Here is a 13947-nt window from a genome sequence, read left to right on the forward strand (position 1 = left end):
TTTCAGAGTTTTGAATTGTGTTAACTGGCTTGAGAATATTTTCATCAAGAAAACTCAGGGCAATGTTTTGATGGACCTTTGTGGATCATGCTAAATACATAAGAATTTCGATCTGATGTATTGTGCAATGCATTGATGCTCTAAATACGAGGAATTCTGGCAGGAAGTGACTGGGTTTTTGTAGCCAAGTTATTCTTTCTAGATCACACGATTTTGGGAGCAATTTAAGCTAGTTAGATGTTTTGTGCTACTATATGGTGAGTTGTATTTTTTTTTTCTGGCATTTACATCAGGAGGTGTTGCGGGGGGCGGGGGGGGGGGGGGGGAAATAGTGTTAACAGTGAGAGACAAAGAGCCAAATGATGACACTTAGATCATGTCCATTATTCTTTTATTCATAAATAATTGTCAGCACATGCACTAACCACAGGAAGAAAGAATCGGCAATATATTTAACCCTTTGATACCGTGGTTTACCACGACAGTGATGCCCCGATCTGAGCTGCTGCTGTCGGTGTCAGGGGCGTCCTCTCGGCTGTTGTCGCCTGCCCCGGTGCAGTAATATCAGGAGCTCATCCCCGTGGCTCCCGAATCCTGTTCATTCCCAGACAATTGTTAAACATAAACGCATGCCCTCCTGTGTTCCACAAACAGCACTTCGTAGAAGGAACCTCCAGCAACTATTTCTGTCCTCATGCTCTTTTTTAAAAATTATTATTATTAAATTTTATTGGGGTGACATTGGTCAACATGAACATATAGGTTCCACGTGTGGATTTCTAAGTTACAAAATCTGTATAGAGCACCATGTGCCCACCACCCAAAGTCAAATCTCCTGTCACCTCATATTAGGACCCCTTTCTCCGCCCACCCCTCTCCCCCTGGCAACCACCACACTGCTGTTTGTGTTCATAAGTTTCAGTTTTATATCCCACATGTGAGTGAAACCATACGGTTCTTAGCATTTTCTGTCTGACTTATTTCACTCAGCATAATGTTCTCAAGGTCCCACGCGCTGGCCTTAGACTGTCAGGATTTCTTCCCGTCTTGTGCCCGGTCCTCCTTTCATGCTCCTGTATCTGTTTTCTTTTTCAAATGACCATATACCTAATGGGGTCGAACAAGGCAGATTTATCATCTCAGAGTTGGGGAGGTAAGACGCGTGCGGTGAGTCACACTGGACTACAGTGAGGTGTTGGCAGGGCTGCATTCCTTGCTGGAGGACATAGGGAAGGATCTATTTTCCTGCTGTTAAAACTTAGCGGCTGTCCCATTGCCTGGCTCATGCCCTTTTCCCTCCGTCTTCAAAGCCAGCAGTGGATTGCATCCTTCGTCTACGGTTAAGGACCCTTGTGATGACATTGGGCCCGCCCCGATAATCCATGATTACCTCCCTGATTTCAAGTCAGTGGCTTAGCAGACCTACTCCCATCTTACTCCACACCTTAATTCTCCTTTGCCATGGCACAAATTCCAGGACTAGAACGGGACCATTATTCCATGCAAGCTTGTCAGTCCATGAGGAGTCAATACAAATTATGTGTAATCATTTTGAAAATTGTGATTTCTTTCAACACTGCACATGAACATCCCTCTGTCTGTCTTTGAGCTTTTCATCTCCCTTATTTGCTATGCAAGCACTTGGAAACAGCTGTTATATTTCTTTTCAGCTTGATTGCACAGTGTTCCCTATTTCACACCTTTACCTTTACTTCCTAATTTTTTAAAAAAAATACATATTTTATTGATTTTTTACAGAGAGGAAGGGAGAGAGATAGAGAGTTAGAAACATCGATCAGCTGCCTACTGCACACTCCCTACTGGAGATGTGCCCGCAACCAAGTTACATGCCCTTGACCAGAATCGAACCTGGGACCTTTCAGTCCGCAGGCTGAGGCTCTATCCACTGAGCCAAACCAGTTATGGCTACTTCCTAATTTTTAAATAAACAGGTCAGAATGAGCAAGAGACACATCAGCGTGAAGCAATCTAGCCTTTAAAGTTCTCCTCCATCAGTCCTTGCCTTTCAGACTTAGACAGCAATAGCACATTCTTCCCAGCAATAAAACGTAATTAGGCTCTACCTCTGGCATTCACAGGCCCCCTTTCCCCAGGGCTTCCTGGAGTGGTGATCTTCCCATTTGAATTGCCTCTTGAATACAAGCAGGGGGCAGCATGGGCAAGATCAGGATTTTAGTCCTTGAACCTAACAGCCAAGAGCAAGCTCATTTGTAAAGTGAGGGAAGAGACAATAGCGACCCTGGGATTGCCATCCTCCTTAAATACGGCACCAAAGGAGGCTGCCACTACCTTGAAAACGCATGTTTCATTGGCCAAATAGCCTTGTGCTCCAAGCACAGTCCTTGTAACATTTCCTGAGCCAATTCCCCCTCTTAAAATGTTGGGTTTGTTAACTAAGATTAGGTCTTACGTTTTCTTTATCAACTAAGATAATTCATGGGTGTTCACACTCTACAAGTCTCAGAGTCTTTTTATGAGATATGCCCTCTGCAAGGCAATTATGTAGCTCATTCTGGGAAATATACTTCTGGTTCTTGGGCTGCACTAAGATGACCATGTAAATAATGACATTCCACCGCTGCTAACCAGGTAGAGTGTCATATCTGAATTCTGCTGCCTTCATTAGGTTTGAAGTGATCAGTGAATAGCCATTAGACCAGCGGTTCTCAACCTGTGGGTCGCGACCCCTTTGGCAGTCGAACGACCCTTTCACAGGGGTCGCCTAAGACCATCCTGCATATCAGATGTTTACATTACGATTCATAACAGTAGCAACATTACAGTTATGAAGTAGCAACGAAAATAATTTTGTGGTTGGGTCACAATATGAGGAACTGTATTTAAAGGGCCAGAAGGTTGAGAACCACTGCATTAGACAGATAGGCTCTGAATTTTTGTGGTTATATAGGTTCTAGACTAGAATTAGAATGCTCTCTGCAAACAGCTCTATAAAGAGTTGCTGAGGACTTGGCCCCCGTGTTGGAAATGGACAGTCAGACCCAATGGTGGATCTGTGGTAAGCCTGAAGGCTAGTTATCTCTTCCTGCAAGTCCAAGCACTTATGTGGATTAGCCCCAAGGCCAAGGTTGAACCCATAAAAAGAAGGGATTGGGTAATTGTCTTCTACTGACAACAGCAGAGCAACATAGATGCCTGCAAATAATTATGCCTATATTGCCTAGGATGCATTTCCAGTTCAAGAACCTCCTAGTGCAAATTCATCTGATCCGTGTATCCCTTGTCAGTTCACCCCCATCCTTATTGCCGCCTCCCACCTCTCCATTCATATGCATGGCTGAATATGCAAGGCTGAGGTTTATATGTTTCACAGACCTGATGGTTATTTGGGGTGCTCTTTTCTACTGGCAATAAAACTGGACCATCTACTTTGTAAGAATCGAAGCATGGTATGGGGTTAAATCATAATCTAGTTTTATTGCAAATAGATTTTCTTCAGTGTTCTTTAGTTTTGTCTATTTTGGTAGGTTTCTCTAAGGCAGTGGTTCTCAACCTTCCTAATGCGCGACCCTTTAATACAGGTCCTCATGTTGTGGTGACCCCCAATTTCATTGTTACAAATTGAACATAATTAAAGCATAGTGTTTAATCACAAAAACAATATGTAATTATATATGTGTTTTCCGATGGTCTTAGGGGACCCCTGTGAAAGGGTCATTCGACCCCCAAAGGGGTCGCGACCACAGGTTGAGAACCACTGCTCTAAGGGAAATTGAGCAAATTGCTTTTTCAATTCCACTTCACAGATATTAGGCTTATTTTTATTCCATTACAAACTGTTTACTTCCTCCTGAACTACCCCATTCCTATCCTGTCAACTTGATTCTTTATGGATTCTTTCTTTTATCCTTTAATTTCAAACATATTATTTTTTATATTTCCTTGTCATTATATTTGGTTCTTAAAAGAGCCTTTAGGAAAATATGCATGTCTTCCCACTACCTTGAAAAATTATTTCCATTTTATTTTTTACAATGTATTTTTTACAATACATACTTTTTGCAATTGTATTTTCTTTATTTTTCTTTTGGATATCACTTCACCTAATACTTTACTTTTTATTGTTTTTTCCCTCATTTTAGATATTTTTAATCTTATCATTTTCAAATATGTTTGAATTTTTTTGAAAAATTGGAAGGATTGCAAATTCTTTGTATCATGGAAGATGTTACGGTCTTGATGACTTTAGGGGGAATATTTAGTATGATATTTGCTTTTAATTCCTTTTTGACTTTCTTCTTGAATTTCATTATGGTCATTAAATGGAAGATTTTACATTTTTCTTCTGTTTATTGTAATACAGTTTTCTTTTTAAATAGTATATATTTTCCTTGCCTTTGAGGGTAATCTGCCTTTTTTTATGTTCCAGCATTTGGGGCTTCCGATAACAACTGCGCAAACTGAAGTCTGTGGATAAACGCCTGAGTGGATCCCTCCTAGAGCTCCTCACCGCCAGTTGGGATGCTGGTAGAATCTGATCTTGCATGGAAGTGACCCCTGATCCACACACTCCCCAGATGAACTTCTACCACAGCACGGCAGTTGGTTCAGAGTGAGGGCTCCAGAACTTGACCCTCTGGGTTCAAGCCCTGGTTGTGTCACCTTTAAGCTGAGTGTGGAGAGTCACTTTGCCTCTCTGTGCCTTATCTTCTTCATCTGTAAAATGGGGAGAATAATAAGGTCTATCCCAAAGGTTTACTGTGAGGATTACACTGATTAATTCTTATAAATGCTTAGAACTACCTGGAACATATAAACCATCATTAGAAGTTAGATATTATTTTCTTTCCAATATCCTATGTTCAAACTACTTCCAATCTCTCTTCGTTCCAGCCATAATGAACAATCTGAAATTCTCTGAAATTTCACGAGAATTTTTATCTACTTGCTTTTGGATTTTGTTGCTGTTGTTTTCTCATTTAATGGTTGGCATGGAACTTTTTTGAACTTTACTTATAAAAGTTGGATAAAGAACTAATTAATCATACTTTTGATTTCATGGCACACAGCATGATTGGTTCAAACAAAGCCCTTATCTTGTTTTGGTTATTTATTTCCTTAAATTTACAGGTCCCACTTTATACCCAAACTCTATTTCCACTTCCCACTGCCATAGATAACCTTTTCATTGTACTTGATAACCATCCTTTAGTTCCTGGATATTCCTGGAAAATGTATACGGCATGAAGTGCTAATTAATATAAATGATGTTGTGATATAACTCTCAACATTGTCTTACTTTTAAAAAAAATGGCAGCATGTTTTTTTAAAGATCTCTTTATGTTGCTACGTGGATACCAACCCATTGCTTCTGAACCCTACATGCTTTATGGACTGTATTGATTAAAATTTGTTTCACAACACCATGTCACCATAGTGCACATTATGAAGAGCATCTTCGTAGAGGTCCCCTTGAGGGCTCCTGTGACAATTTCCCGGGCACTTGTACCCCGCAGTTGAATTGACTGATGGCAGTAGTAAGGAATTGGGAATGAATCACTCAAATGGCTGTGTGAGTCTATACTCCCACCAGCAGTACTTAAAGTTCCTGTGTCCCCGTTAGAAAGCTGAACAGTGCAAGGTTGTGGGGAGAAAACTTGACTCTATGAAACTCTCTAATTTTTGTCAGTCCATGAGGAGTCAATACAAATTATGTCTAATCATTTTGGAAATTGTGATTTCTTTCAACACTGCACATGAACATCCCTCTGTCTGTCTTTGAGCTTTTCATCTCCCTTATTTGCTATGCAAGCACTTGGAAACAGCTGTTATATTTCTTTTCAGCTTGATTGCACAGTGTTCCCTATTTCACACCTTTACATTTACTTCCTAATTTTTAAATAAACAGGTCAGAATGAGCAAGAGGCACATCAGCGTGGGTCAGCAAACATGGGCCCTTCTCTGCAAGAATTTTCTTAAAAAATGGAGGATGAAGAGAGAAACCTTCTTGGTATGGTTCAGAGTCTATGTGTTTGTTCTCATATATAGAAGAGGAAAAAGTATTTGATCAGGCAGCACAAATACTGTGTCTTCATTATTTAATGTTTCAGATAGATTCTATTTCTAACAGACTGACTTTTTTAAAGTTCTGGACTTTGCTCTTATTTCAAATAAGATTCCTTTAAAAATATTATTATTATATGTCTTAAGGCATTTGAAAAGTAATTCATATTTAGAAACTCCATGAAAAATAACGCCACATCTTTACACTGCAGAGATAACAATTCTTAGCATCTAAACTCATTTGAAACTCATGAAGGCATAGGTACAGAAGTTTAGGGTTAAAGTAAAAGAAACAGGCAACATTTAATCCAGAATTAATCCAGAAATCAAGATGAAGTTTTAAAAAAGCATTCAAAAGACAAAGTGTAGCACTTCCAAAGGGTTGTATTATGGATACAGATGATGTCAATTGGAAAGAAATAATGGGTATATATACAACTAAGAGGGAAAGTGCATTTTGAACTTTTGCTTCTATTAGGATAGTATTTATTTTCTTCTAATTATAAGAATGATTAGATGTACTTTGTGTAGAAAATTCAGTAAATTTAGAAAAATATATTAAATACATTAAAAATCACTCATAAAATATCCATAGATTAAGGGATGATATATTAATATTTGATCTTATAGACATTGTGTGTATGTGTGTGTTCTTTCAACCAATATGTATTGAATACTTCAATTGGCAAGAATAAGGTCTATAACATTCCTGCATGGAGTAAGGATCATATGAACATAAAAGTTAGATGCTACTCTAGATAGATGTTTTTGCTATCATCATTTTAATTATTCATATAAGCACTGTATCTGTTAATTTATCTACCTGACTAGATAGATTAGGGTAGATATAGGCCAACACACATAGCTGAAATAAGAACATATGGTGAATATTGTCTTTTAAGGGACATGTGTTTAGAATTAAAACTAAATATTAAAGTGTGTTCTTAACACAGGACTTCACATGCATTCTGTTGCATCTCCAATTCCAGAATATTGTTGCAATGACAAAGACTTTTAAGATCTGTCTTTAATAAGCAATATTTTGGAACTATTTTTTGCACATACAGGTAGCAGATGATAAAAATATGACCTTGCTCTTGTTGATGGCTAGTTCTCTATTTCATGCCACCTAATATTTCTTTATCATTGACACTTGGGTTTCCACATGACTATAAATCATTAGGCCATTCATGAAGCAATCTAGCCTTTAAAACTTGCATTGAAGTATGATAAACTTAGATTCTCAATTATAATTGGAACCAGAGGCCCGGTGTAAAAATTCATGCACCAGTGGGGTCCCTGGCCTGGCCTATGGGGTCAGGCTGAAACTGGCTCTTCAACATTCCCTGGGGGGTCCTGGATTGTGAAAGGATGCAGGCCAGCCCAAGGGACCCCACTGGTGCATGATTGGGGCCAGGGAGGGACGCAGAGGTTGGCCAGCTGGGGAGGGGCTGCAGGAGGGCTTCCAGGACATGTCTGGCCCATCTAGCTCAGTCCTGATCAGCCAGATCCTAGCAGCAAGCTAACCTACCAGTTGGAGGGTCTTCCCCCGCCTAGTGGTCAGTGCATGTCATAGCAACTAGTCCCCTGGTGGTCAATGCACATCAAAGGGAGCAGTTGAGCAGCTTTAACATATCATTAGCATATTATGCTTTAATTGGTTGAAGGGACGACCGGACACTTAGCATATTAGGCTTTTATTTTATAGGATGGATGCTACAACTCCATCTTGATAGATGATGTGCACATTTCAAAACGGGCAGATTAGAAGACAAGAAATTTGGGAGAGTTCAAGACTGGGAGAGAGGAAAAATGGAATCTGAGCTACATAAAAATTTAAGTGTTTAAATTTGTTTGGGAATGATCTATCTGTGGTTGAATAGCTACTGATTTGCTCCATCTTCTCTTGTTGCTGTGCAGGAATGGTTTTTCTCATTTCTCCTGGTGTTATTTGCATACCTGTTTTCTTCCAGTATACATTACACTGATAACTTTCCTCAAGTGCCTGCAATATATCTGGGGCGTGTAGATCATTTTAATGATTCTAATTACGTTATTGCATTTGCACCCAAATCCAAAACTACCCAGGAGATCATGAGCAAAGTAGCATCAGTCCCATTTATGAAAGGTACGTGCTCCAGAAATTCACGGTAAATTTCATGTTGGCAAAATACACAAATTCATTTTAAAATTCTTTTGATAAACTGTGTTAAATGTTTAAGTTTCTAGATTTAATTCACAACATTAATGCATATTCCTTTCTGATATCAAGGAGATTTTCTTACTGTATTTACTACTCTCCTATATTAAGTGGGTTTTCCTTTTTATAGTCCATATTAAAATGAGGTAGTCCAGGGTTATTCAAATGTATGTTTGTGAGAAGATTCCATAAAGATTGATCAATGGTGACAGCATGGTTTGTTAATCTCTTGAAATGCATAAAAATTGAGAGAGAAATTAGACAGCAAAACCAAGAAAGCATGGACAGTGTTCACAACAAAATAGGTGAAAAGGTATTTCCTTTGGCCTCCAGATATAAGTGAAGGGGGAAGAAGCCCTACCAGCCACAAGGCTTGCTGTAGGGCCGTGATGGCGAACCTATGACACGCATGTCAGAGGTGACACGCAAACTCATTTTTTTGGTTGATTTTTCTTTGTTAAATGGCATTTAAGTATATAAAATAAATATCAAAAATATGTCTTTGTTTTACTATGGTTGCAAATATCAAAAAATTTCTATATGTGACATGGCACCAGAGTTAAGTTAGGGTTTTTCAAAATGCTGACACGCCAAGCTCAAAAGGTTCGCCATCACTGCTGTAGGGTATCTAATGGGCCCGAGAAGAGAATGAGAATCCCCTAAGAAAGAGCCAGTAACCACTGCAAAGAGAGGGCCGATTTGAGAATGATTAAAACCATTTTTAGTAATTAGGTTGGTGCTGTAGTTTTAGAATGTTATTCTGAGGCTGTTATATATGTCATGTGGGATATACCAAATAAGTAATTATGGAATAGTCTAATTCTCTCACCCCTGAGTCCTTGAAACATAGGAGTCTTGGTACGGGAAGAAAGGAGATGCAGAGATCTGGGACAAGAAAGTTATAAGGGGAGGACTCTTGACCTTCCAGAAAGTTAGGAAACCTTTGAGAACAAATAGATTATGTCAGAAAAACTCAGCAGTCAACTTCAAGAGACCCCCTCCTGGGTCAAAGCTGGCATATGTTAAGCTTCAACAAGAATAGCGCAATGATTTGAAACTTATCCAATGTATATTTAAATGCATGCTTTCATCATGATGTAAAAAGAAAAAAAAATGTTTGCCCTTGGAAGATGATAGGAAATCAGTTGTTAGGAACATTTGTAAATAAAGGGGAAATGCCAGCATTTATCCTATGTGAACTGTACTATTGGCTAATCAAACAGATGCTGGAAAGTACTGTTTTATAAACATATTCTAGTAAATGGAAAACAAATGATGGAAATAGAACATCATCGTTTCGAAATTTCTAGTGGATCTGGGCACTGAGTGTCAATGGCTGCTCATATCACAAAAAGCAAGACACTCAGCAATTATGACACTAATGAAAGAATACACCACCACCTGTAGCCTGGCCCAAAGGATTGGACCTGGGTCCAATTAAATATCTGGTCCAGCTGCCAGATGGCAGGAAGCACAGAGGACAGTGGAACATGTTGAATTATAACAGGCGTTTGCATTCAACAGATTCCAGACAGTGGGTTAAATGGCCTGGGTTTGGTCCGTAAAAGGCACTCATTTACATTGCATATTTTAGAATAAACAAAGTCTCTTGGGAAAACACTCCCCAAATTGAACAATTTTATTCTGTCTTTGAAGTTTAGCCATATTGACACCATTGTCAAATGGAGGTATACAGGGTGGGATGAAAATAGGTTTACAGTTGTTTGTATGGAAAATAATACAATCATTAATAATCAATAATACAAGAATAAACTGTGTTTCGTGTACTCACAACTGTAAACCTACTTTTGCCTGGCCCTGTATAGTATAATTATAGAACATATTTATAATTGTAATATATATTTCAACTTTAGACAGGTCTGTATGCACATCAGTTTAAATGTATACATTGGTATTTCTTTAAAGTATTGGTTAAAGGGTGTCCCCCAAAAAAGTATACACACTTTGAATGATCATTAATTCCAATAAGTTAAATCTGAAAAGAAAAAAAAATCAATTGAGCTATCAGCTATAAAGTGTGTATACCTTTTGGAGGACACGTTATATTTCATTTGGAAAGGCACAATCTGTGATAGAAGCGATTGCCACACAGCACTTCTGAGTTTATCTAGAGCGTTGGAACCCCCCCCCGCCCCCCACACACACACCAAGTGACTCTCTCATTTAGTGAGGAGATGACGTGAATGCAAGTAAGACCTTCAACATGATTGTGTGTGGTGTGCTGTCTTTGGACCACGTAGAGATCTTCCTTACCTTTTCCCCTCTTTCACCCGCAGGAAGGACAATCACGGGGTGGCCTGATGAGGAAAGCATGAATGCATTGAATTTAAACTATTCTATAGATGCAGTGAGAGTCATCTTTGATGATAACTTCTCATATCATTTAAAGTTTGTCTGGGGAGGTAGAATCCCCAAGATGAAGGAATACAGAGACCATTCAGGTAACTTTCCCATTAGAAAAATACTTCTTTTTTTTTTTACTGTTGTCATTAGTCAAAAGGAAGCATATGTGAGAGCAGAAGTATCACAACATATCCAGACTTTTAATTTCTGAACATAATGAGATTCATTCCTGTTAAAAAAAAAAAGCATGCGTTCTTAAGTGTATTGTCTTATTAAGAAATTATATTTGCTGTTTCAGTTATGCGCTGCTTAACGAGAGGGATACTTTCTGAGAATTGCATCATGAGATGATTTCATTGTCATGCAAACATCACAGAGTGCACTCACACAAACCTAAATGGTACAGCCTACTACATGCCTAGGCTGTTTGCATATAGTATAGACTACGACCTCTAACCTGTACAGCATGTTACTGTGCAAAACAACATGAGATTAAATCGAGCACAAGAGAAAATGATGCAATCCAGAGATGCGGTAAACATGAGATATTCGATGAGCTGCTGTTGGCATAACCTGGCATACTGCTTTACAGCCAACTTTTTTTTTATGTAAGTAGAAAGAGTACACTCTAAAATAATGATAAAACATATAGTTAGTAAAAACATAAAGCAGAAACATGGTCCTTTATTGCCATTATCAAGTATTATGGGCTGTACATAGTTGCAGTAGGTTTATTTACAACAACATCACCACAAACACTTGAGAAAAGCATAATGTCATAATGGCTATGATGTCTCTAGGCCAGCGATTTTAAGCCTTTTCATCTTATGGTAGACATAAACTAAAATTCTGAAGCATACCAAAAAAATACATTTTTTTGCTGAACTGACAAAAAATAGGTATAATTTGGATTCACTCACACTGGGCAGCTATTGTTGTGTTGGCATTATCATTTTTTCATTTGACAATCTAAGGCAGTGGTTCTCAACCTTCCTAATGCCGTGACCCTTTAATACAGTTCCTCATGTTGTGGTGACCCCCAATTTCCTTGTTACAAATTGAACATAATTAAAGCATAGTGATTAATCACAAAAACAATGTGTAATTATATATGTGTTTTCTGATGGTCTTAGGGGACCCCTGTGAAAGGGTCGTTTGACCCCCAAAGGGGTCTCGACCCACAGGTTGAGAACCGCTGATCTAAGGGAAAAGAGGTCAGTGCCCTGACTAAGTAGTCAGGTCCTAGCCCAGGGGTGGGCAAACTTTTTGACTCGAGGGCCACAATGGGTTCTTAAACTGGACCGGAGGGCCGGAACAAAAGCATGGATGGAGTGTTTGTGTGAACTAATATAAATTCAAAGTAAACATCATTACACAAAAGGGTACGGTCTTTTTTTTTTTTGTTTTTTTTATTTCAAACGGGCCATATCTGGCCCGCGGGCCGTAGTTTGCCCACAGCTGTCCTAGACTATAAGAATTTTTCAACTTCATTATATGTGTTCCATTGTTTACCCAATATAGTAATATGGCACATGACTGCATTCCTGTGTTAGTCCTAAATAAAATTGCAAGAAAAGGCTCTTGCTCAATGATTACCAAACTTTTAAAAAATTTAGTGCTTCTTTGGCACAAGCCACAGAATAGTCTTGGCTCAACAAAGCTCAACAAAATATTCTTGGGTAATGGAGAGAATTATAAGATTGAGTGAAAAATTGTTGAGAACTGATGTTCACATGAACAAAGCATATTCTCTGGGTGTACCCTGCAAACCTTACTTGCAAAAAGCCCTACCATACGCTATATTATTGTGAACTTGGAGTGCATTTTGGAATATTTGAAGTCTTCATTTTTCCTATCACCAAGATTGCCCCATCCCATCATAACTGTTTATGTTTCGTTCTTCTTTTCCTAAAGCTCATTGTCAAACATCAAATGAAAATGTTGCCTGTGAAGGTTCATTGTTCTGGAAAAAAGGCTTTATAGCTTTTCAAGCTGCCATTAATGCTGCTATCATAGAAGTGAGTATTAAGTTGAAGAAATAAATGGCATTGTAAGTTAAGTTTTGTTGGATGGTTATCTTATGGATGATCCTATCTTATTCAATTGATTTATTCACTTCATTTATTGGGCACAATGTACTGGACAAGTACTGTGCAGTCATGGGCCACTGTGCACTATGATATTAGGATAGTTGTGTCACTAGACAATGGGACCACTGTTGTATATACAGTCTGTCATTAACCAACATGTATTTTTGTGGTGCAAGACTGTATATAAACCATTACACTAAGCCCTGAGGATCAGGAAATAAGTAGAACACAGTTACTTTTCTCCAGGGATACTGAATAATAGGGGGGAGAAATAGATATATGGTTCATGATAAGAGTTTAGATTCTGTCATGAGATTATAAATGGTGTACTAGTCAAACAATGAAACAAGATACTCTGCAATATCAGAGAGAACCTACTAATTGAAATGACATTTCAGCTGAGACGTTGAGATTGAGTAGAATTTTGTCTAGTGAAGATGATAGAAAGATGTTCTAAGGAATCGAGACAAAAACTGGAGGGTGGCAGGAACTACCTGGGGACAGATCGTGATAGGCATATGCATTTAAAAGTGGAATGCACATAATTTCTTATCATTGAGAGGAAATGCATGAGGTTATAATCAGCTTCATATAACAATGTGTTCATTGATATCTTTCTTTAGATCACAACAAATCACTCGGTGATGGAAGAGCTCATGTCAGTCACTGGTTTAAATATGAAGATATTACCCTTTGTTGCCCAAGCAGGGGTTGGGACCGATATTTTCATTTTCTTCTGCATTATTTCTTTTTCTACATTCATCTACTATGTATCAGTCAACGTTGCCAAAGAAAGACAATACATTAAGTCATTGATGACCATGATGGGACTTCAAGAGTTAGCATTCTGGTAATTACATGGCTACAGTCTGTCACATAGCATACATAAGCAGAGTGAGTTATTTGGACTCCCTAGGCCTATAAAGTATCATGTTTAGACTTGATGGCTTCCATAAGGTAGTGTACGATAAATAAGTGAAGTAGATGGACTTATAGGCTTGGTAAATGATACTTCACTGAATTAAAGAAAGTCTAATTCTATAGCTTGCTGAAACCCAAATCACTAACCAATACAAATGATGACTCTTGATCACTAGTTACCATATATGGGGTGGATGTGTGTGTGTGTGTGTGTGTGTGTGTGTGTGTGTGTATATACACACACATACTGGTATATATATATATATACACACACACACATACATATGTATGTATATATACTTATATATATACTTATTTTATATATATATA

At 38.3% G+C, this 13947-nt stretch overlaps 1 protein-coding gene across 1 annotated transcript in view; it reads left to right on the forward strand.

Moving 5' to 3' along the window:
* Window positions 1–13947, forward strand: part of ABCA9 (ATP-binding cassette, sub-family A (ABC1), member 9) — a 52011-nt gene that overhangs the window by 1011 nt on the left and 37053 nt on the right. Inside the window, 6 exon segments of the mRNA XM_005861819.2 lie at window positions 4409–4506; window positions 5888–5989; window positions 7963–8170; window positions 10540–10704; window positions 12521–12624; window positions 13320–13546. Of these exon segments, the coding sequence (XP_005861881.1) occupies window positions 4501–4506; window positions 5888–5989; window positions 7963–8170; window positions 10540–10704; window positions 12521–12624; window positions 13320–13546 (812 nt within the window). The 5' untranslated portion in view covers window positions 4409–4500.

This window comes from Myotis brandtii, unplaced genomic scaffold, assembly GCF_000412655.1.
Source record: "Myotis brandtii unplaced genomic scaffold, ASM41265v1 scaffold157, whole genome shotgun sequence".
Taxonomy (NCBI): domain Eukaryota; kingdom Metazoa; phylum Chordata; class Mammalia; order Chiroptera; family Vespertilionidae; genus Myotis; species Myotis brandtii.